At 34.2% G+C, this 24,230-nt stretch overlaps 1 protein-coding gene across 3 annotated transcripts; it reads left to right on the top strand.

Moving 5' to 3' along the window:
* The first annotated feature begins 3,013 nt into the window (after nt 1–3,013).
* On the top strand, nt 3,014–24,230 carry LOC106666460. 3 transcript variants are annotated; one of them, XM_024229092.1, is made up of 2 exons: nt 3,014–3,037; nt 22,767–24,230. In XM_024229092.1, the coding sequence occupies exon 2, from the start codon at nt 22,767–22,769 to the stop codon at nt 23,193–23,195; it is 429 nt and encodes a 142-aa protein (XP_024084860.1). In that variant the 5' UTR covers nt 3,014–3,037; the 3' UTR covers nt 23,196–24,230. The 3 variants fall into 3 exon arrangements, with proteins under 3 accessions (XP_024084860.1, XP_024084859.1, XP_014249144.1); XM_024229091.1 differs by lacking the exon at nt 3,014–3,037 and adding an exon at nt 12,132–12,266; XM_014393658.2 differs by lacking the exon at nt 3,014–3,037 and adding an exon at nt 20,360–20,444.

Here is a 24,230-nt window from a genome sequence, read left to right as displayed (position 1 = left end):
AAGTTTCAAAAGTTGGAGAAGATTTTGTTTTTCGTAAAAACAATATTCCGAAATATTTGTTTGCCACTAACTTAAGAACAGTTGCTCCAAATCTGCTGAATTCAGCGTCAAAACCCCTTTCAAAAATATGCATTGATGAGTATCATTTGAAATAGTTAAGCCCCTGCGGGATACGAAATCCCGAGGGTATCCTGGAATGTTGGCTCGAATCTTTGTGGGTCATGAGAAACTAGTCAAAAAATAAGTTTATGTCTTAGGATTCCCCCCCCCAAAAAAAAACAACGCCCCAATAAATAACATATAAGGGGGAAGCAGAGTTAAACTCTCACCCTGCATAAATTATTTTGGAAAAATCAAATTGATTGTCAATTCTAGGCACAATCAATTATGATGATGAAAAAGATGTAATTACAACAAATTATTTTGAAACAAATTAAACAATATTTGACAAATGTGATTGTTTCTTTGCCGCCTCTTTGTAAAACAAGACGTTGTCTCGGCAAAGGAGACGTGTTCTAATTAATTACCTACAGGGACATCTCGTAAGGACAATTAATCCAGAGTTAAGTCAAATACACAGAAAAATTTTCTGCTCGGCTGTGCAGAAAATACGAGTTAACCAACTTTATCAGAATCGGCTTTCTTTCATAACCGTTTCTATTTTGCTGTCCATATTTTCTGTATATCATCGCCGTTTGTTATATTTAGCGTAATAATTTTTATGGTAAAATATATTTTTGAAAATTGTTTCGCATAAAATTTAATTTAATTTTTTTTAACTTGCACCTTTCATGCAAAAAATGTGATCCTATTGCTAAAAACCAAAGAGGGTAATAAATGCTGAAAAATATTTAAGAAAATGCTTTATGTTAATGATCCATGTAATAAACGAGTAACAAAGATCGTTAAAATCTTATTTAAAGATAAAACAGGACAATAATCTAAAAAGACAGTCTTTACAAAAATAATTTTTTTTCGAGGGTTCGGAACGGCAGAGTTCATATCAACCCTCCTGGTACCGGTGCGAATTTAAAAATGTAAAACACAAATATTAGAGTGGAAAACAAACTTAAATGTACATTTTGGGATTTCAACGAGAGAACCCGGGGTGATGAACCTGTAATTTCTGGTAGTTGGTCCTCTTTTCCTCACTCTTTTCTTCTGACAGGCTTATCAGATTAGTCATAATTGGTTATTCCTTAGTGCATTTGGGATATAAGTAGGGTAAGAACAAGACAATTCTTTTATGCATGCGTTTGTCCTTTTTACAGATTCTTCTTGCTAGATGAAACCGCCAACAAAGGTCAAACGTTCCGTGTGAAAACTCGTTCTCACACTGCTTATATCCCTAACTGAAGATAGCGAGTATCCGAAATGCACTCAAATCAAAACAGGGAGGAGAGGTAGATAAAATTGATCGGAAATGGTTAAACTACACGTTAGATAATTACCTAGAGTGAGAATTTTAAAATTAAATAAGTTTTAAAAGAATGAAAAATTGAAAATATACAAAGAAACGGTGGAACCGATGGCCGAGGTGGTGCCTTTAGGTCCATTCCCATGCCTCTTCCCACCTTTCAGCCATCTGTATACTGTAGTATACTTTATTATTTTGTTTTTCTATCCATTATGCATTCTTTTCAATAGTTATGTTGAACGCTTTTGTAATATCTAGTATTTTTACTTTAGTTAGGTTTAGTCGGAGATAGTTTGGCTCATGTCAGATATTTTAAATTTATTGACAATTTTAGTATGTAGGGTGTTACAGGTTAAATTTCAATACTGGCATAGTGGATTCATTAAGTAAAATGTAGTTCAGCGCAACCAGAACGAGGTTTCTATCTTGACTCTTTCCTGAGGTATTAGCATTTTTGTGGTTTTAGTCTAAAATCGGCTTTTTTCACATAAAATCGTAATTTCTCAACTTTACAGGCATTAAAATACAAATCGGACTTTTTTATTTCGCAAACTAGATTAAATTTTCCTCAAGATAACATTTCCGTTTGAAAATTGGCGCTTCCGAATTCACTGTAGCCAGTCAAGAAACGGTAAGAGGAAAAAAATGGCAAAACCCACGTTTTTTGTTTTTTTAATACTCAATTGTGCGATGAATTTTATTGGTCAAGCGGACCACGAAAAATAGTGAATTTAATTAATTTTATATCAAAATTTTCGAGGATTCCACCAAATTTGCCTTATTTTATAAGTATTCCAAGAACATACTCACTTTTACATTTTTTAGAACTTTTCTTAGTGAAATCGCCTTTGCAAGGTTTAAAAACGTGATATCGAGCCCAATGAGAGCAGTCATACTTTCTCCTTGTAAATCTTAAAATTATATCCCCTTGACTTGTTCTTGTATATCATGAATGAGTATTTGCGTCCCTAAATCACATTTTTACACGTTTCATCCCACCATGGCTTACATTTTCGTCTTTTACTGTCCATCGTCCTTTTATTTTTATTTACATTTTTAATCGGTATAACGATAGATGCAGCGCAGGTACCATAATTTATAAATTGGTCGTAATCTGTGTATTTGTAATTGTGAGTAACTAATAGTTTTCCATGGTAAGAGAGTCCAGATTCCAATCAGCCTTATTGATTTTCCATTTCTTCCAGGCGTTTAATGGTTGTAGACTCTGAAAAGCTGGTAGTTCAAAGATTATTGTTAAAAGATTTGAACCTGTAGGATCAATATGAATCCTCCAGTCGTTTTGTTGCTATTTCCACAGAGTCTATTGTCAGATCGACAGCAGAGTTTGTATGCTGCCTGCTGTTTGAAAGTAAAGTGGGCGAACCATCATTTAAGAAAACAAGATCGTTATTTTCAGTAGCAGACGAAAGATTTATTATCAGTGATATTTGAACCTGCGGCCTGTATGTGGTAGTTGAAATCACCTACCACTATCAGCGGTTTTGTCTTTGTTCTTAGTATTGTATTCCTGACATTTGGCTCTATATAAGTTGCTATTGACTTTTTTTCTCCAGTAGTGAAATTTCTACAGCAAGAAACATGCTTTTAAATTTTTAAAAGGTATATAATTTNTGTGTTCGGAGAATTTGTCTGGAGGATCTTTCCCCCCGCTTGAACTTGACATAGCAAAATGAAATAGAAATTAGACAAGAATATAAATTAAATTAGAATAATTATTCTATATAATCCTTATATGGAAGAATGATTTTTAGATTGTTCGAGGTAAACAGCACAATTATCCGTGAACGGAGATAAGAACAGAAACACGTCCGCACCTTATCGAATCTACAACACGACTGAAAAAAACCCTGATTACATCGACAGATTTCAGCAAGGTTTCTGATATAATGGCTAAGTTGTTGTTTTCGTGGTCAAAACGTACTTCTAAGACTGATTTTTTGTTTCTCACAGATCGTGCATTCCATTGTAAAAATGTACATATCATATTAAGCACATTTATACATAAAATTATTACCTATTTTAAGATAGGTAATAAAACAGATACTTAAGACAGTTTGAAGCTATTTGTTCTCTAAAATTGTTTTTATAGATGGTGTATATTAACTTATACATATTTTAACACAGTTTAGTTTTAATAAAGAACTGAAATAAAAAATAATTTATATAGATAAATACACAATTTATATAAATAAATAGTCTTAATAATAAATAATGAATGTAAATAAATAAGTGATTTTAAGTAAATATAGGTTTATAATTTTTATAATCGTTATTGTACATATTTTGCTTGAGTGCGACTAGATTCCATAATAACACTTGTAAACGTTACAATATAATCTGAAGTGGTTCATTCGACCCCAAAGTTTTATTATTGGTGACGTTATTAATTATTTCTTCTAGATCACATAAAACTATTTTCTTGACTGTATTTATTTGCCCTATAATTATGAGTTTCAGTTGTAATATTTGGGTCGTCTTGCAGTTGATATATGTTTGTGTTAAACCTAGTGTGCTTCGTGATCTTTGCTTTAGATGGAAGCGCTATTACGGGTAATTCTAGATGACCTTGACATATATTGTTGTAATTTGTTTGGATTTCACCATAAGTCTGAAAATATTCGTATGGCTTTTATCTAATTTTATTTTTTATTTTTCTTGTATAGTTGAGGTCATCATTTTTATAACTCATGAAAATTGCTTTGGAATTTTTGATGCATAGTAGGGAATTGTTCAGTCATTTAAAAAAAAAATTAAATTCGATGAGACTACAGAAATAGCGCGCTATTACTGATTTTTGATTTGTTCAATTCCTAGATTTTAATATAGTGTGAACAATCTTTGCTTGTTGATTTGTGACGGCCTTCACAGAGTTCGCACTTAGGAGTAGTTATTACATTCTGACAGGGGATGTTGTTCTCCACAGTTTGCTTCGACATTGAAACGGAAACAGTTTAAACATTGACGAATTGGAGGAACGTAAGGGGATCTTTTCCCATAGATCGTTACATGATCTGGTATTTTTTTTGTCTGTCAGACTCAATAAAACACGTTTTTTAACTTTATTAGTCGCTGAAAGCATTTAAGCGGGAAACTTGCCTTAAGATGAGTCTTTCTTGACTGTAAAGTCCTATAAGGGGTGTTCGAGACGAGGACGTAGGTAGGCTGGGTGTGTAAGCGTAGTGATACGTTGAGCTAACCAGTACTAATGACCCGAGAGGCTTAACCTGACAACACCGAAGGTATTTTGAGAAGAGAGAAAGAATTGAATGAAGAGATTGTAGTCTAAAGGATTTTTCGATGAAGCGAGGCGGTCCCACCTGACCCCATGCCGAACTCAGAGGTGATATGCCTTATTGTCGATGGTAGTTATCATTAGACATTTTTATTCGTCGAGTTTCTTAATATTTTTGGTTGGTATATTATTACAGACTTTATTTCTTCTTCTGTCAGGTCAGGTTCAAATTCCCTAATAACTCCATTATATTTCGTTGCCCGATTGACCAAATAACTTCTTTCAATTAATTAATCTTTATGCAAGATAATGAAATGAAAAAGTTAGTGTCTCGAGCGGGATTCGAACCCACGAACTTCGGCTAAATACGCCGCTGCTCTTCCACTTGAGCTATCGTGATTTCGATCCATTCGGACACCAACTTCAGAGAATCGAATCCTGATTAAACGACATTTGAAAAATAGCAAAAAGGAGGGAAAATTCGAAAGGTAGGTTGAGATGGGAAGTTGGTGTCCGATTCATAATGTCCGGAGGATTCATAATGTCCCTATGGGTTCAAATCACTTAACAATAATCTTTGAACTAACTTTCAGAGTATAAAACCATCAAACTCTTGGCAGAAATGGAAAATCAATAAGGCTGATTTGAATCTGGACAATCTTACCAATACAAATACACAGATTACGACCAATTTAGGACGATGGACAGTAAAAGACAAAAATGAAACCATGGTGGGATGAAAAGTGTTAAAATGTGTTTCAGGAACGCAAATACGCATTCATGATAGACAAGAACGAGTCAATGGAATATAATTTTAAGATTTACAAGGAGAAAATGTGACAAGTACGATGTTCTTGTGTTTCTGCTCTCCTTGGGATCGATATCACGTTTTTCAACCTTCCAAAGGAGATTTCACTAAGAAAAGTTCTAAAAAATGTAAAAGTGAGTATGTTCTTGGTGTACTTATAAAATAAGGCAAATTTGGTGAAATCCCCGAAAACGTTGATGTGAAATTCATTGCACTAGCCATAATCGAGTATTTTTAAGAAACACGGGTTTTGCCATTTGTTATTCTTTGAGCGGCTACTGTGTTGAGAAATTACGATTTTATGTGAAAAAATCTGAATTTAGACTAAACTCACATAATGTTAATATCACAGGAAAGCGTCAAGATCCACCATGGCAGTATTGACATTTAATCCTGTATAGTTGTGTGCTTCCTTTTGACTGCCCAAATAAATTTTATGTCCCTTTTGCTGCCATACTTGTCTTCGTACATCTTTTAAAAAAGGACTTTGTTCGAAAAATCCCTGCTGTTATGTGTTCCTTCTTCTTCGATCCAAACTGTTTTTCGTTACATTATTAAATATTATAAATTTACGTTTTCGTGGCCAATTGACCAAGTTACTTCTTTCAATCAATTAATTATTATAATCAGGTAGTATTTTCTAGCCCGCGTGTTTTTCTATTGGGCTTTTTTTCTATCCAAATTTAATGAATGAATCCAACGAATGCAAGTAGCGCGTACAACACTCGTGAGCGTGTCGAATAAAGTAAAAAAAAAAATTTCGTTAAAATACATTTCTGTGTGGTTTTTTAAATAAAAAGGAAAATACATTATTTATTTTCATTTATTTGGACGTTCGGAAATTTACACCCATCATCCGAATTTTATATAGTATTAAATTTATAATCGTTTTATTATCCATATTTTGTTTTAAGCATCGACAAGCCTCATGGCCAAAATGGAAGAAGGTTATTTAATCTCGTGTGGTGATTACTGACCGTTAATCGATATTTATTTAGAAAAGAAATACTTTGATTGAATATATAAAGTATATTTTGCATTGTATAAATTCACTTTTCCACATCCAAAATGTAATTGTAATATGTAAACAATGTTTGTAAATCCCAGGCCCTGAAGATGATCTCAATAAAGATCGAAACGTTGGCACGATAAAGAAAATGTTTTTCTGAAACCTACATCACACCAGACCGCATCTCACGATTTCTAAATAAATTGTTATTTAATCTATTTTTTCATTTAAATTCTATACTTATCGTAAATCAATTCCTACATTTTCATTTATTTTTTATTTTTTGTTGTGAGCATTAGGCCTCAATAACACTATTTAATTTTCAAGAACTACGATGGATTAATTGAAAAACTATTTAAATTTTTAAAAGAGAATATTCTAACCGAATGTGCCTTGATTAGCTGGAAAGATTAGAATTGGACTACAAGCCGATTTATTTTTATTTTTTATTATTATTAAAACGAGACATAACACCGACTGTTCATCCGTAACCGGCAAATCCGACGAAGCGTTGAACATTAAAACTGAAATATTACGCGTTTGGCAGGTGAAATTGTCCCGGGTATCTGTTTAGGGATGTTGATTGAGGAGGGGATGGAGATGACAAGGGTTGTGATTTATATGTAGATAGTGGAGAGCGGCAGACCATTGCCCAACATCTGATGGCAACGCCTCTACAATGTTCTCTCTGTTAAAACATTGTTTAACAACTTGTATTGAAATCTAACAGCTAACTCTTCGTCCTTTCAGAGAATCATCGAAGAGCGTTTACGAAATAAAATAAAACTATTGGGAATTAATTATTCTTTATTTTTTAATTAAGTCATTCTTGTAATCAGATAACCATACTCGTCCAGTGGGAAGTTATCAATAAAAATTTTAATTGTGGAATGGCACTCTCAACACGACACGCAAGAATGGCACAATTACACAGAAGACAAATACTTTGAGCCCTGAAGATGATCTCAATAAAGATCGAAACGTTGGCACGACAAAGAAAATGTTTTTCTGAAATCTACATCACACCAGACCGCATCTCACGATTACTGAATAATTATCGATTAACGGTCACTAATCACCACACATAAAAATTTTAATTCGCCTGCGATACTGTCCCTGTTTGTTACCCCTGCTAAAGTCAGTAAGTTAAAGGATCGACATTAGGCAGGTACCGAAGTTAATCTTAAAGGTGGAGGATGGTCAAAGTACTGCGTGTTTCCACGACATCTTTCACAAACCCATTCACTACTAGATGAACTTAAAACGTCTGAAACTGTCTAAATTACCTAAAGAAACTTCAACCTACAAATCGCCTAAAGCCAAAGGTATAAAGGTATTTCAGGCAATAAGGCAACAACACACCCAAAACCATTTTGGCATAAAATTACATTAAGAAAGAACTGTTATAAAATATGACCGGTACAACTACTGCTTTCTACTTTCATATAGCAAGACTGTTCTAAAGTTTCTTCAAGTCTTCAAGAAGAATACAACATTAATGCGAAAATACAATAAAAAGCACAAATCTACCAATAGCTAAAGTGGGTTCCAGGTCATGAGGAAATTTCCGATAAAAATAATCACTGTAAAAAATGAGACTATCAACAGATAACCAATGTCGATTAGGTCGTACATAACATATTCTACACAACTACACCGCAATAGCGAGGAAAAGGCTGAGGTAACTGGGCTCTTCATACAATAGTATACTTTGGGAAGAATTATTTCATAAAATAAACGAAAATTTTCCCGGAAAGTATCTGATACCTGCACAACGGAAGTTTGAGTTCTAAAAGAAAAAATCCCTACGACTTCAAAACAGAGGAAAAATACACAATCTACTTTAAACATACACTCAATTCTCGCACAGACGTACACTCAACCATTTTTCACAACCATATTTCATGTCAACACATCTCTAATCCTCACCGAGGTATTTTAAATTTCATCGGGGACAGGCTTCATACCCTCTCGACTAAAATGACGGACCGTCAAGGTACTTAATATTCCGGTGGTTCGTTCAAATTTGCTCCCAAAAAAACTGTGTGAAAGAAAGAAATACACAAAGAAATGTATATTTCTAGAAGGGTTTTAAGAACGAAAGTTTTTAGAAAGTCTGCCTACTATATAAAATCTCTAGCTTGTTTGCTTTATAGAAACTTCAAATGCTATGTTTAAAACTTCCCACTACTAAGTTTAACGACTGTAAATTTTTTTTTAAATGCAAATATGTATATATTAATCTGTAGCTGAGGAATGACGTCGGCTGAGTGCGGCGCATCGACTATACTTTACGCACAACCGTCCGGTCTTGCAAAATGGTATAAGTCCCACATTATTATAAAAACGGTCAAGCTAGAATAATTGTTAGAGCAACTTTGTTCAATTCATGCTGGTTATTTAGTTTTGTCTTGAATATAGATTAAAAACTGCCCAATCGGAAGGGTTTCATGAGCGATAGTCTGTAGAAAGTCTGCCTACTATATAAAATCTCTAGCTTTTTTTGCATGATGGAAACGTCCAATTCGATAATAAAAAAGTGAAACGTACCCACTACTAAATTTAACGATTGTAAAATTATTTTTTTAATGAAAAAATATAATATACTAATACATAGCTGAGGAATGACATCGGCTGAGTACGGCGCATCGACTATACTTTCGCATAACCGTCCGGTCTTGCAAAATGGTATAAGTCTCACATTATTATAAAAACGGTCAAGCTACAATTATTAAGTGTTATGAGCAAATTTGTTCAATTCATGCTGGTTATTTACTTTTGCTTTATATTATTGATTAAAAACTGCCCGATCTGAAGGGTTTCAGAACCGATAGTTTATAGAAAGCTTGCCTACTAAAAAAAATTCTGTAGCTTCTATTGCCATTATGGAAAACATGAAAATAAAAAAGTCAAATGTTCTCAATACTAAATTTAACAATCGTAAAATTACTTTTTTTAATGCAAATAAATATAAATTAATTCGTGGCAGAGGAATGATGACGGCTGAGTTCGGCGCATCGAGTATATTTTACGCACAACCGTCAGATCTTGCAAAACGGTATAAGTCCCACATTATTATACAAAACGAACGTGCTACAATTATTAAATGTTCAATTCCTCCCGGGTCATTTATTTTGTCTTGGATTATATTAAAAACTGCCCGGTCAAAAAGTTTCAGGAGCGATAGTTTGTAAAAAGCCTGTCTTCTATACAAAAAAAACTAGATTTTCTGCTTGATGGAAACGTCAAATTCAATTTCAAAATTGTAAAACTATTGTTTTTAATGCAAATATGTATATATTAATCCGTAGCTGAGGAATGATGACGGCTGAGTACGGCGCATCGACTATACTTTACGCACAACCGTCCGGTCTTGCAAAATGGTATAAGTCTCATATTATTATAAAAACGGTCAAGCTATAATTATTAAGCGTTATGAGCAACTTTGTGCAATTAATGCTGGTTATTTATTTTTCTTTGCATTATAGATTATAAACTGCCCGATCAGAAAGGTTTCAGGAGCGATAGTCTGTAGAAAGTCTGCCTAATATATAAAATCTCTAGCTTTTTTTGCATGATGTAAAGTCCCAATTCGATAATAAAAAAAGTGAAACGTACCCACTACTAAATTTAACGATTGTAAAATTATTTTTTTAATGCAAATATGTATATATTAATCCGTAACTGAGAAATGATGACGGCTGAGTACGGCGCAACGACTATACTTTACGCACAACCGTCCGGTCTTGCAAAATGATATAAGTCACAAATCATTATTAAATCAACAAGTAATTTCCCCTCGAGATCTGAGCTTCTTTTTGCCGTGCCTGTCTTCTAGATGCCAACTAAAGATGCCAAAATCGAAGTGCTCGGCAAACCAAAATAATCGAAAATGGTCAAGATACAATTATTAAGTGTTATGAGCAAATTTGTTCTGTTTATCCCACGTTACTTAGTTTTGCCTTTCCATAATAGATTAAAAACTGCCCGATAACACGGGTTTCAGGAGCAATAGTTTATAGAAAGCTTGCCTACTAAAAACAATCTAGCTTTTTCGCATGATGGAAACGTCAAATTCGATAATATAAAAGTCAAATGTTCTCAATACTAAATTTAAAATTGTAAAATTATTTTTTTAATGCAAATATGTATATACAAATCCCTGATGAATGATGACGGGTGAGTAAGCGCATCGAATATACTTTACGCACAACCGCCCGGTCTTGTAAAATGGTATAAGTCACAAATCATTATTAAATCGACAAGATTTCCCCTTGAGATCTGAGCTTATTTTTGCCATGCCCGTCCGCTAGATCTCAACTGAAGATGGCCTTTTCGAAATTTTCGGCAAACCAAAATAATCGAAAATGGTCAAGATACAATTATGAAGTGTTGTGAGCAAATTTATTCCATTTATACAAGGTTATTTAGTTTTGCCTTTCATAAAAAAATTAAAAACTGCCCGATCAGAAAAAAATGCTGCAAGGGAAAAGACAAAACCTTGTACTTTGGTTTAATTAAGCCAGATATGATTTAGTGAATCGTTCAGTAGACAGTTTCAAACTCGACATAAATTAATAAATACCCCCCAGAGAACCGATAATTGTGGACAAATGCAATGTTCAATAAATTATTTGTGATGTTGTTTTGTAGATTAGAACGTTTAGTGCATCAAATCTCTCTGCTGGATTTTTTTAATACATTTTTGTAAGTTTTGAAAGATGATTTGTTCTCTGACCGCCCACAGTGTATCTGACATATCTTAGAACAATGTGACTGACATAAATGCATATATTTTAACAAAACTACTATCTATAAATTACATGATAAAGTTTAAAGTGTTTTAGTGGATCAAATCTATTTTCTATTATTTTTGAAAGATGATTCTCTGACAGCCAATCAATGCATCTGACACCATAGATTCACGTGAGTGATATAAACGGGCAATAAATTCATAAATTTTTTAACTTGTTTTCTTCAAATAATCTTTCCCTCAGAAAACACGGAAAATCTCACAATATATCATAACGATGATACAATAAAGGTATCAATTTTCAGACAGCCAAGAATTGAAAGTCCAATAAATCGATGTACATGTACGACATTTTTCCAAATAACAATTATTTAGATAAATTTTTTTAGTGCTTCCGTCCTTGTGAATGCATGTGGAACCAAGAATTGTGGACCGTAATAATAACCGTAAAACATTTTATTGTTATTGTGATGATCTCTCTACTGGGTCAGTTGAAATTTGTTATTCTTTTTAAAAGTTTTGTTCTTAGCGTTTCATAATATGTAGAGATGCTTTAGAAACAAATGGGTTAGACAATTAGCTATAATACAAGCAGAATGAGGTAGTATTTTTCTTAAGAGATGTTAATTGTTGAAATAGATACATTTCGTGAGATTCGTCATTGTCAGTGTATGTCAGTTTATCCTTGTATTTGGGCAGCTCATTACCGCTGACAGCTCACATGTGTCTCCGACGAATCGTAGGGTCATTGTGGATGAGTCGTTTCCCTCATCCCTCAAAGGGTGATGATCGACAAAGCTTTAGACGGTGGAGGGGTAGTTTTGAAATGTTTTTTAAGGGGGCTCCCAGTGATCGATTGTCGAGAACCGAGAAGAAATAGGGTGGGGGCTGGTTTGTGATTTGCAACGTGTTGCTTTCGGCTGAAAGCTTTAATTCCGAGTTTGAGCGCGCGCACAACATTGCCTCAACCCCCACGAACCAGACCATGATTATTATCACATTTGCAAAGGGCGCATCGTACGTACCGTAAGTACACTCTTCTCTAGTCCTCTCTGGGCTTTTTCTAAAGCACAATCGTGATTTTTCCCCTGCTTCTCTTCATCTTATTTATTACAGTGCATGCATTTCATTATTTATTTAAACCTGCCATATTATTAAACCCTTTCAATATTAATGTCGATTTTCTTCATTTTTTATAATTGTAAAAAACAAATTGATTTAATTTTTTTATATTTTAGCAAAGTTAAAATGAAACAGCTTCAATTAAATTATTGAATAAACAAATATTCTTCCTTTAACTTACTACTATTACTGTATATTAAAAATTTTCCTCAAGACATGTGTAAACGACACACAATTCACTTATTTCATGCCGGTCATTGGCTAAAAAATCGTCTAAACAAAAAATGACTCCAATAATAATGGAATTTATTCCAATCTCCTCATTTCAGCAATGGACATGTTCATTTTATAAAATTTATACATATTACTGCAACAACAACAATAATATAAGGCCTATTGCCTGAAATGTCAGAAACATCATTGGGTAATAACGATTTTAAAGCAATCAGTCCAATAATTTGGAGTCATTTATTCATTTTATTATCATTTGTTATTTATGTATAATCTGTCCATAGGAAATACATCCTTTACAAGCACACAGAATTACAGATATGAACAAAGAAGTACAAAAATATAAGTAAAAAGTAATAATAAAACATAATTATAATAAAATATTATGTAATATTAATATTAGTTATAAACAAAACTATACTAATTTCTAATAATACAATATTAAAAAACCTCCGCAATAGGTAAAAGAAGTTAAAAATAACAAAAAAAGACAAATCATTCTCGGTACAGTTGATTGAAAAAAGTAAAAGTAAATAAAAATAAATAAGTGAACACATTATTACAATTTTATGGTATTAAGTAACTCTTTTGTAATAAATTGTCTCAGTTTTGTGCTGAAATTACAATTTATTAACTTCTTCTAATACTTTAGGACATAATAAATCAAAGAAGGATCGTTTAGGAGGTAGATAGGAAAAACATTGTTTTTTCTAATAGTGTCATAAATTATAAAGGAAATGCTGTAATGATTTTACCTCTTTTCGATTACACATTGAGAATGATATTTGAGGATCAATGACGTATTTTGTATTCTTTATATAAATGGCTGTATTATTTATGTTGCATATTTCAATCTGGGTGATTAATCTCAACTTATGCTCGTTCGTAAATGCAGGTAGTGGTCGCCAAGACTAAGATTGCTACTATTTCTGAAATGTGGATTATAACTCGAATTGAGCGCCGTATGAATATCCAGTGACCAAAGATGTTTTGATTGTTTTATGACTAGAAATTTATAAACTGAAAGTTTGCCGGCACGGACTATTATATTAAATAATATCCTGGCCAATAGAATTCGGAATCAGATTAACATAAACTGTCCACTTGTAAGGTATCGTAGTACTTATTAATTTCTGCAGTCAGTATTTGAAGGTTTTCTCATTCGAAGTATACTTGCAGCCAAAAAACAATTTGTAGTAGATGAAGACCAAGACAGTAAATTTTGTACAAACTTATTGAAGATTCTTCCAAATTATGTAAATAGGGCAATGGCCAAATTTCAACCTATAAAGTGTACATTAAGACTGGCTTTAGTAATGCGTCAAATAATCTTAATTTAGCGACCCGAGAATCGGACGTAGAAGTAACTAAAATTCTTCTTCATTGTCAGGTGCCAAATAAAGTGATCGCAATCATGACGGAACTTCCCTGAGGATCCAAAGTGGACTCTCCCTAAGATTTTATTCTAATTCTTAAAATGAAGGGTTTTAAGCGTCTTTTGACTACCCTTATGAACTTGGTTTCATCAATACTGACAGTGAGATCTTTTTCCTTTGAATACCGCGACATTTAACTAATTATGTCCATCATACCAGGAATGAGCATCATATACCATTTAAAGTGATGGCCGTCAATATTCAAAACCATTTTAGCGTTGTAGTATATAGCTTTAAAAATATCCATTTACTTTCCATTATTTAATTATTCAGAAATCGTGAGATGCGGTCTGGTGTGATGTAGGTTTCAGAAAAACATTTTCTTTATCGTGCTAACGTTTCGATCTTTATTGAGATCATCTTCAGGGCCTGGGATTTACAAACATTGTTTACATTAACTTTCCATTAATGTGTGTGTAATGTAATTAATGGCACCGACTTTCTCAAAACCCTATAGAGGTATTTATTATGTTTTTATTTGCATCATTGGGTAAAGTAAGGATATAATTATGAATTTATTATGAAAAAATATAATTCTTATTCTTTATTTCACTAGAATTCTGTTAATGTATGCATTTTTCCATAAATAGGCCCTGAAGTTGGCGATGTAAATTGTCGAAAGCTTGGTGAGCCCAGAAAAGTTTCATTACCAGACTTTCTAAAGATAACTAAAAAAAATCTAATGAGATTATTGTCAAGTCGTTAAAAATTCCAACTTGCTTAAAATGCTTATATGCAATTTTTTTTATTTCAGCATGGGTTCGCTCTGTAGCAGATAGTTTAGTTGTCTGAAACGGGCCATTTTGAACAGATTGCTGTGCTTTTTCCATGTAAACTTGGCGTCCAAAATTAAGCCTAGGGACCTGACTGAATCTTCCTGTGTATTTTCTTCATTTCGAACTTGATTGAATGGAAATTTTTTGATTATAAGTGAATTCACAATTTGGGATTTTTGCGCATTTATTGACACTTTCCAATTGTATTGTAGTAGGCACATATTCCTGTTTGGCCCGGGCAATGGTGTCATAGTCCCTTTGCTCAAAGCTGAGGCGTCTTGGGCAAATGTGCTGTTGTTAAATTGTACAGATTTAGAAAATCGTGAGTGACAAAGTTACAAAGAAATGGTCTAAGCTGCCATCCGGTTCACCTCCATTAATTTGTTTAGACGAAATATTGTTTCATCTTTTTTTTTACCGAGAATGTCCTTCTTTGGAGTGGATGAGTAGGCAATACGTTTATGGTACCTTATCTTGGATTTTAACCAACAATTTCTCGTACCACACCTTTTCCATGTTTTTTCTATATCAAGGAAAAATAAAGAACGAATCGTGTTCTAAATTGTAATCTTGTTTTTTAAACATATTAATAAATTATTCAGAAATCGTGAGTTGGTCACCAGACCGCATCGATTTTCTGAATAATTATCGATTAACGGTCACTAACCACCACACATATTGATAAAAGAGAAAAACAAAAAAGAATTAGAAACGGCAGAGCTATATGATCAGTAACAACCAAATTACCAACTTAATTATTACAAAACTAAGATTTAAAGAGAGATATAGATAAATAGATATATTGATCAATAATTGAATAGATAGCTCAATTAATGAGATGCATAAATAGTAGAGAGAGTAATTGTAGGTACATTACATAAGATACATATGTAGATAGATTGATAGAAGAAAAGAAGAAAGGAAGAGAAGCGCGAAAATGAAAGATATTGTAAAAGAAAGAGAGAAAGAGGAGTGAAGAGAGAGAAAAGAAGAGAGTGAGAGGGAAGAGGGAAAGGTGAGTGAAAGGATGAAGGAAAGACAAGCAGAATGTAAGGTAATTAGAGGGAGGAAGAGAAGTGACAGCGAAAAAAAACATAAAGAATGAAAGAGAACGTAAGAAAAAGTGTGACAAAGAAAGAGAGGGAAGAGAGACTGAGAGCGAGAGAAAGGTCAACAGATAGATAGAGTAGATTGAGGTTTAAAAAAAATGCAGGGAGGAAGAAAGATTGACAGAGAAAGAACAATCAGAGCCAAAGAATTTAAGAGAGAGCGAGAGAAAAAGCAAGTGAGTGGGAGGAAGAAAGAAAGGAAAGACAGTGGCAAACTCAGATGGTGGACGAGAGAGAAAGAAAAAATGGGAAGAAATTGTTTGAAAGAAAATAATTTTAGGTACATTATAATGACGGAATAGACAGCTACATAATATATAGCTAGAAAGAAAGAAAGAGAAGAACAAGAATGAAAGATATTGCAAAGATAGATAAATATAGAAAATAAATGGATAAACTAGATCGATAGATAAAATGGTAGTTAGATAGATAGATAGATAGAGAGAGAGAGAGAGACAGAATGTGAATCAATGAAATGCCTATGATTTATGGCTGCTAATTTGTCAATGCTCTTAATTGTTATAAATTAAAGAAGAAATGACGTGTAATTAATTACATGTGAGTTAAAGTACGAAATGAAATTGTCACCCCGTTTACTTTTGACTTATTTTCAACGTAAAGTTTGTTTTAGAAAAACATTTTCTTTATCATGCCAACGTTTCGATCTTTATTGAGAATCATCTTCAAGGCTCAAAGGTTTTTTTTCCGTGTAGATGTGTCATTCTAGTACAGAGTACCAACAACCCTCTCAACACGACACACAAGAATGACACATCTACATGGAAAAAAGCACTTTGAGCCCTGAAGATGATCTCAATAAAGATCGAAACGTTGGCACGATAAAAAAAATATTTTTCTAAAACCTACGTCACACCAGACCGCATCTCACGATCTCCAAATAATCATAAACTAACGGTCACTAAACACCACACATTAAAATATATATTAAAAACACACTTTTTTTTTAAGAAAAACGATAGAGGGATTCATAGTGCTGTGTTCGACGTTTTTAGATCAACCGAACGATTAGAGTTGAGCTCTTAATACGTGACATTAAACTCAGTAAACGCCCCCTGAATAAATTATTATCCCTGAGATAAAATACAAGAGTTTATTATTCTTTTATAGGTTGAATTATTTACGTGTACGAATATCAATATCAAAGTTGTACTGTTGTGTTCAAGGGTGGGTCATAATAAACGCACACAAAAAACCGTCGTGCGCGGATTATTGATCTTTCGATGGATCCCACTCAATTAATTGCTATTTAGTATAAAAGAGTATCAACAACTCTTTTAGCGTGAAACACACTGCAACTAATCCCGCCAAATGCCACTCGAGAAATTGAGCAAATAGAGATTTAATTAAAAGAGCTTTTACCGCTCTCACTTTCATCTCGTTATTCCATCCCCACGGTGCATTTTTTAAGGGTTGGTTCTCGTTTTATTTCCCTTCCATTCTGTTAACTGACACAATTTACATATACCTTTATTTATAATACACACTGGGTGCACCATTTAAGACGTCCCAATATAACCATTCTCAGAGACACCAACAAGCTACTTTCCTTTTTACTTATAGCTTATAAAAATATTAATTGAGCCTGGAAAATTATGAAATAAGAAAATTTTATTTCCCATGTAACTTACAGTTAGACTTCTGACCTTTAAATTAAATAGCATTTTTGATTTCAAAATGAAACTCCTTGGCAAAATTGACTTATGTGCAAAAATGATCAAAAAATGTCTAATTGAAATTTTTGTGATCAATTGTTCATTTATTTGCCATACAATCCCTACTGTTTTATTATTTACACATAGTTATACAAAGAAAACTATTAATAAATAGTTCCGGATAATTTTCCTTCAAAAGCTCTGCGTAGACTTGAATATTCACAGTATGATTATTTGGAGGTCGTGAGATGCAGTCTGGTGTGACGTAGGTTTTAGAAAAACATTTTCTTTATCGTGCCAACGTTTCGATCTTTATTGAGATCATCTTCATGGCCTGGGATTTATAAACATTGTTTCAATTTTATAAATATATGTAGGATGTGAAAAAAACATTCACAGAATGTTGAAGAATCGGGGCCGATTATTTTGATAGTTAAAACACTATACTTTTGTGTGTGGTTATGTTTAATCAGTAATGGCAGTTGTGGCGGTTTTATACTTTACTAATAAAAACATCTTCATCGGGAACAAAGTTTTTCAGAAGGGGGTACCTCACCTGACTTCACTCCTGCGTATCTGTAAACCCCTGACCTTCTTCAGAAAACAATATAGAATGAAAACGAGTTCGATTCTGGTGTCCATGGAAATAGATATTTGAATATGGAAATTAACGTACACTTCATGTCACACATATCGCAATCCTTCAAATGTTAGTATTAACAACCAGTGTCCTGAAGCAAGGATGATTGGTAGTCAATGCGTCAGTAGAGTAGACCTGCCCACAGCACGATAATTCCATTTAACTCACCAAAAAATTATACAGCATCGACTATTTGCTGAATGGTAAAGATCCACAGCAATAAAATTTAAATGAACCTGTACACTGCAAAAGTGCTCAAACACTACGATGAATTAATAGCAGCAAATTTACTGTTAATTCTATTCGGTATATAACATAATACAAACATCAAAGAAAAATAAGTAAATTGTGAGATTCCTCTTGTGGTCTGCTGGTTAAAAAAGCTTAAGGTTCCATAGTTACCTATCATCTTGGTTGCCTAACCTCGCTGATTTTTGTGGGTTCAGNCTCTCTCTCTCTCTCTCTCTCTCTCTCTCTCTCTCTCTCTCTCTTTTGTATCAAAAAACTTAACAGCTTTATTTTTATGAGTATTATTATATCAATATGGATATCAAAACGCTTGGTTTAGCCTGGGCGGTACAATAAATGTAAAATAAGCACAGGTACTTTTTTGGCAAAACCTGATGCTCCATGTACCATTTAATTTTGTACTTCAGAAATGCCAATCTCCGGTTGCAAAAATTGTTCTGCATATTGTCTCAACGGGCAACCAGTTTGTGCCATTAAAGTTGATAATTGTAGATAAAGGGCACAATGGTAGCAACAGGTTGCAGGAGATTATATTCTAAATGTCTTAATTAATTTTAATATCCATAGTATTACCATGTTGATAAGCTTTTTCTCTTGCCAGCTCTCTGTAACTTGCTTCTTTACATTTCTCAAAAACGAAAATATTTTGTCAAGTTATTTCTTGACGATATTACGCCGAAGTATATAAAGATCTCGCAATCCCGCAACTAAGCTTCTAGCAGTTCATATTGGTCGGTTATTCATGTCCTTATTTTTATATATAATGTACGACGTGTAGAGAACATAAATATTGAACTACACCGTAGGATTTCATTAATTAAAGACTCTAATTGAAGAAGGTCATTGAATAAGTTTTTTAGTACTGTTTATGTTTTAATCGTGTTTATTGTTGGAACCATGGTTAATAAAACCGTCTTCACATATAATAATCCAGCAGAACGGCTGGGTTGAATAAAGTGAATATTGGATCTATTCTTGTGCCATCATGGTTTACAATTCAGGAGGGTTTGGGATAAGCAGTAGGAAGGGCTTAGAGAGGTATGGAGGTGATTGTCATATTGCCGAGGATTTGCATTGCAAAGTGGCATTAAAGCCGCCTCCCAAACTAAGCTACTTTCCCAAACCACCTACCGGGGATTATTCCGCAGCTCTGATTCGAAAACAACGCCTGGTTGAAAATCAATTCGCGCTTACACGTTGTCACGTGTCCGTATAGAAAATGTTTAATTTTGAGAGTAGGCATTTGTTCCCGAGCCGACGGAACCCCTAGGGATTAATTAATTTTTAAAAAAGGGGATTATTTGGAGTTCGTGAGATGTGGTCTTGTATGATGTAGGTTAAGAAAAATGTTTTCTTTATTGTCCCAACGTTTCGATCTTTATTTAGATCATCTTCAGAGCCTTGCTTTGCCCGCATTTTAACAACCTTGTCTCTGATTGATGGTAGACGCTGGTTTCTTTTCAGTAGAAGCGATATCCTTCAGAATTCTCTTTACTTGTTGTCCATGTTTCGCTCTTCTCGTGTATAAATGTGTAATATTTAATGACCGTGTGACGAGACCAAAATAAAAGATAATCAAAATAAGAACGGTACACTCTTTATTGATAAAAAATTACAATTTGAATTGAACGAAAAATAAACTCTGATGTATGTGTCCAGAATAGAACAATTAAAATTAAAATTTACTTACAAAAAAATAATAAATCTTTCGAGATGAATAAGAGTAAGGAAGATTCGTTTGAACACGCTCAGCCAATATCCGAACAACAACAACCATATCTTTCCTGTCCTTCCTCAACCTTAGGGTCTCCCCACTCGAACATATTATCGTCACAGCTGTTAATTAATGAATATTTTTTAAAAAATTAGGGTCGAAGAGAGTCGAAGTGTCGCATTAGCTTCAGCCCTCAGATAAATATTGTCAAGGAAAATATTCATATTTTTGTGGTTTTGGATATGCTTGAAAAGGTACATTCTGTTCTATTTGCTTGCCGTAGATCAATGGCGTTTCTTTTATTCGTTTATATCTAGGTTAGCAATTTATGGTATGCTATTATTATTTATGCTATGGTTTAGCAATGACTTTATAAAAAAAATAATTCAATATTATACTGCTTGTTTTTTCTATCATTTCTTGCATTTATGTCATGAAACATTGGTGTCGCCAGTGAATCTAGAAGATAGCTTATAGATCACGTATACTACATTGAAATCAATACCTATCGTAAATGAATATAATTTTCTTATCGCCCCCTGCCTAAAGTCCTGGCTTACTACTTCTTTCGGACATTGCCTCACTCTTATACGACAATGGGTACATTTAGTCATAAAGCTGAAACCTTAAGGTTGGAACCTTTGTTTAAAGCAAGGTTTAAAGCAAGCTAACATAATCGGAAATAACCTGCTCAATCAAACTGAGCTGCATGGAAATGGATATCGATGAGAGTGATCTTTTGCTGCACCAACCTTGGAGTTAGTGTCCCTCCCAGACCTGATACGTAGTGAACAGTAAAAACAACTGTATGACACGAATCGTGAGATGAGGAAAATCTTTATCCTTCTATTTTATAGGATTGTATATAATAAAGTTAGTTTTACGAAGACTATTTTAAATTCATTACACAACCTAAACTAGTACAAACAGGCCATTTAACGTCCTACCTTTTCAGCCAACGCTCAGAGCCACAGATTTTGGGACCCCCAGGAAGTTGTGGCTTCCCACTTTCGATCACACCACAAGGTAATAAAGAAAGGCACGGGTTGGCCTCCCATCTCCAGCTAAGGTGCAAACCACGACCAGCACAAGTTCAACCTCAATTGGGTCCTACGTGGAATCACCCCTCCCATTGTTCAGTATAATTTTTAATGTGGGATTGATCGCTCACCCGGGAGAGAAAACCCTATTGTTTTCACCCTTAGCCCAAGGGGGAAGATTCAGTAACCCACCTCTTCTGGAAAATGGACCACTTATTTAATGGAAAACATGCACACTGAAACATAGAAAACGAAAAGAAAATCTTTCATTTTTTTCAATGTAAGAGTGGTACCGTAAAGACAGATCACCATATAGATCAGGTTGCTTCATGAAAAGCATATAATAATAAGAATAATAAAATTCAAACTCTCTCGAACTCGCCAAGTAGACCTGGCCTTACTTCTTCAAACAATCTTCCCTTGGCGGCCCAATGACTCATCTCTTTAAGGGAAAACGTGTTCACTGAAGGAACAAAAACTGGAGAAGAAGAATTTTTCAATCCAAGGGTTGGTGTGAATTGAGCAGATAGCTTCTACATCTTGTATAGTAAAAGGGAAAGCAGAAGCCTTTCGAAATGGATATAATCTGGCCACGGCACTCATCGTCTAATCCTTGCCTTGTTCCTTCTGACTACCACCTCTTCCGGACTTCCGGTCACTTTACTTCCTTAAGGTGCAAACATTTTTCAATCCAAGAATTGATACAACCAGGGATTCGAGCAGATAACCTCTAAACCAAGTATAAATTCATGTAAAGCAAATCCTTTCGAATTGCACCTTCTAGTCCTACCGATGCACTTTCAGTCCCTCTCTTCCAAGCGGAAGTCCACTTTTTTGTACAAACATTAGAAAATGGATACAAATATTTCAAAGCAAGAATTGTCAATCGAGTTATCTTCTAGATCAAGTATAGCAACATAAAAAGCCAAATCTTTCAGAGACGGATAGATTCTTCTACCTCAACCACTCTGGTTTTGCTCCTTAATATACCACCTCTTCCGATTATTTATTTAAATTAGGTTTGATAACGAATCGGTAAATGCACTGTTAATGTTGGCTAGATAAATCATTTTACTTACGGTACTCCATACTAAAAAGTACTAGGTACAAAATAAATCTTTACGATGTATGTAGTGGCCACCTGCAGTTACCACGGAACCTGCTGAGTGTCACCGTATATAAGCAGGGGCACTGCCTCACTGACTTCCGACTCGTGTCCCCGATCACTAATGGAACATCAACAACGACAGCAAGGATATTCGCAGCATTAGCCTCGAACTCGCCTTCTCAACACAGCCGACTTGGCTACTGGCCAACTGCTGCACTCGGCTACCTGCTTCACCAGAGTCCCTTCAACCGCTGCAGAATCAATCGACTGATCCCCTCAGCTAACGGTCTCCTGGTCCCGACCTTATTCATCGTCTCACCACTACAAAACAACACCGGTCCTTCTCAGGGCCACCAAAAAACTCCCAGTCACTAAAATGTACTTTGATTTGTAAAAATGTTAATCTTTCTTTTGTTTGTGTGTTAAAGATGAACCGTACTGGTGAAATGGGTGGTGTCGAATTGGTCTGCCGACTGGTCGCAGCGACTCCTCCTTATCTGTACAGCCCTGCCGGTCCTCCTCACTCTTACTTCTTCAGCGAACTTCTCCGAGGACTCGTCGCCAAAAGATGCGCTTCTCCTCCTTCCCCAGACTCTTCGAAAAGGATAAGACTCATGTCGAGGGGCTCGGCATTCGTTGCTCCGAGCATCGGCACTTCGGTGACACCCGTGAGACCCGCAAACCAGCTCGCACCCACGACCAATCCACTCGCAACTTCTTACATACTCCCTAGGCTCAAAGACGTATACACTAAAGTAACAGAGGAAAAGAAACAAAAGGAACCACTTCCGGCCGTTATCGGACTCGAACTCGTTGTCGACTACGTCAAACACGAAAAAGAACCCGCAAAACATTAGCTTTGAGTACCAATTTGTAGACGCGACGATTGATTTTTGTATATAACTGTATGATAAAATATAATATTGTAGTTATTTAGTAAAAGATTAACTCGTTTAAAACTTTCATTTGATGAAACTTGAATACCTTCGACATTTATTGCTAAAAGGGTTAATAAACGACCTAATAACCTGTATATTAAGAATTTTGAATAAATTGAGATATGGGGATGTTTAAATTTTAAAAAATATATGATGAAATAGGTTCTTCCAATTTGTTACTGAAAAGAAGACTAGTACCCCACAACTTACGTAACAAAACATTTTCTTTTTTTAAATAATAAATTAAATGTATTACCATAATAAATTATGACGGACTTGAAAGTTGGGTCTTCGATCGTACATTGAGATTGTTAGTAGTCATGACGACAGGAGAACAATGGACGTGTGTGAGTGTATGACAGATGGAACGTCGAGTTCACAATGCTACAATGGTCCTCTCCCATTGCAAAATTATAACAACCAGCAATTATAAATACTTCTGGATTATATTTCATTAAGCATCCCCTGTCCTTTAAAACCTTATTGTTTGATAAAATCTGTTACATTCAATTTAAACCTATTAAAAAGTAAATATGTACAATACATTACATTGTAAAAAAAAATTAATGAAACATTAAATAAATATTATTTAACGTATAGACTATAAATAAACGTATGAAATGAATTTGTCCATTAAATTAGCAGGGTGTGAGAGTTGTTACAACATAGAAAAATGATTAAGAATAAAAGAAAACCCTGGAAATGCAAAAACACAGCAAGAAGGATCACAAAAGACTTCAAAATATTCCACAGAATCCATTCTGAATCTGACTGCATTTATTTTCAGTTCAAACTAATTAACCTGGAAAAGTGGTGCATCAACAACTGTTTTGTTGTCCGGAAAATAATGCATTGATGTCACCTTGTTAATATAATTATGATTGTTACTTTTACCAAAACAATTTGATTGTTGATTATTATTCTTTTAATTATAGATCTTATTTTTATATTGTA

Source organism: Cimex lectularius, unplaced genomic scaffold, assembly GCF_000648675.2.
Source record: "Cimex lectularius strain Harlan isolate CLEC.00 unplaced genomic scaffold, Clec_2.1 scaffold289, whole genome shotgun sequence".
NCBI classification, from domain to species: Eukaryota; Metazoa; Arthropoda; class Insecta; order Hemiptera; family Cimicidae; genus Cimex; species Cimex lectularius.
This window is presented reverse-complemented; position numbering and strand designations above follow the sequence as displayed.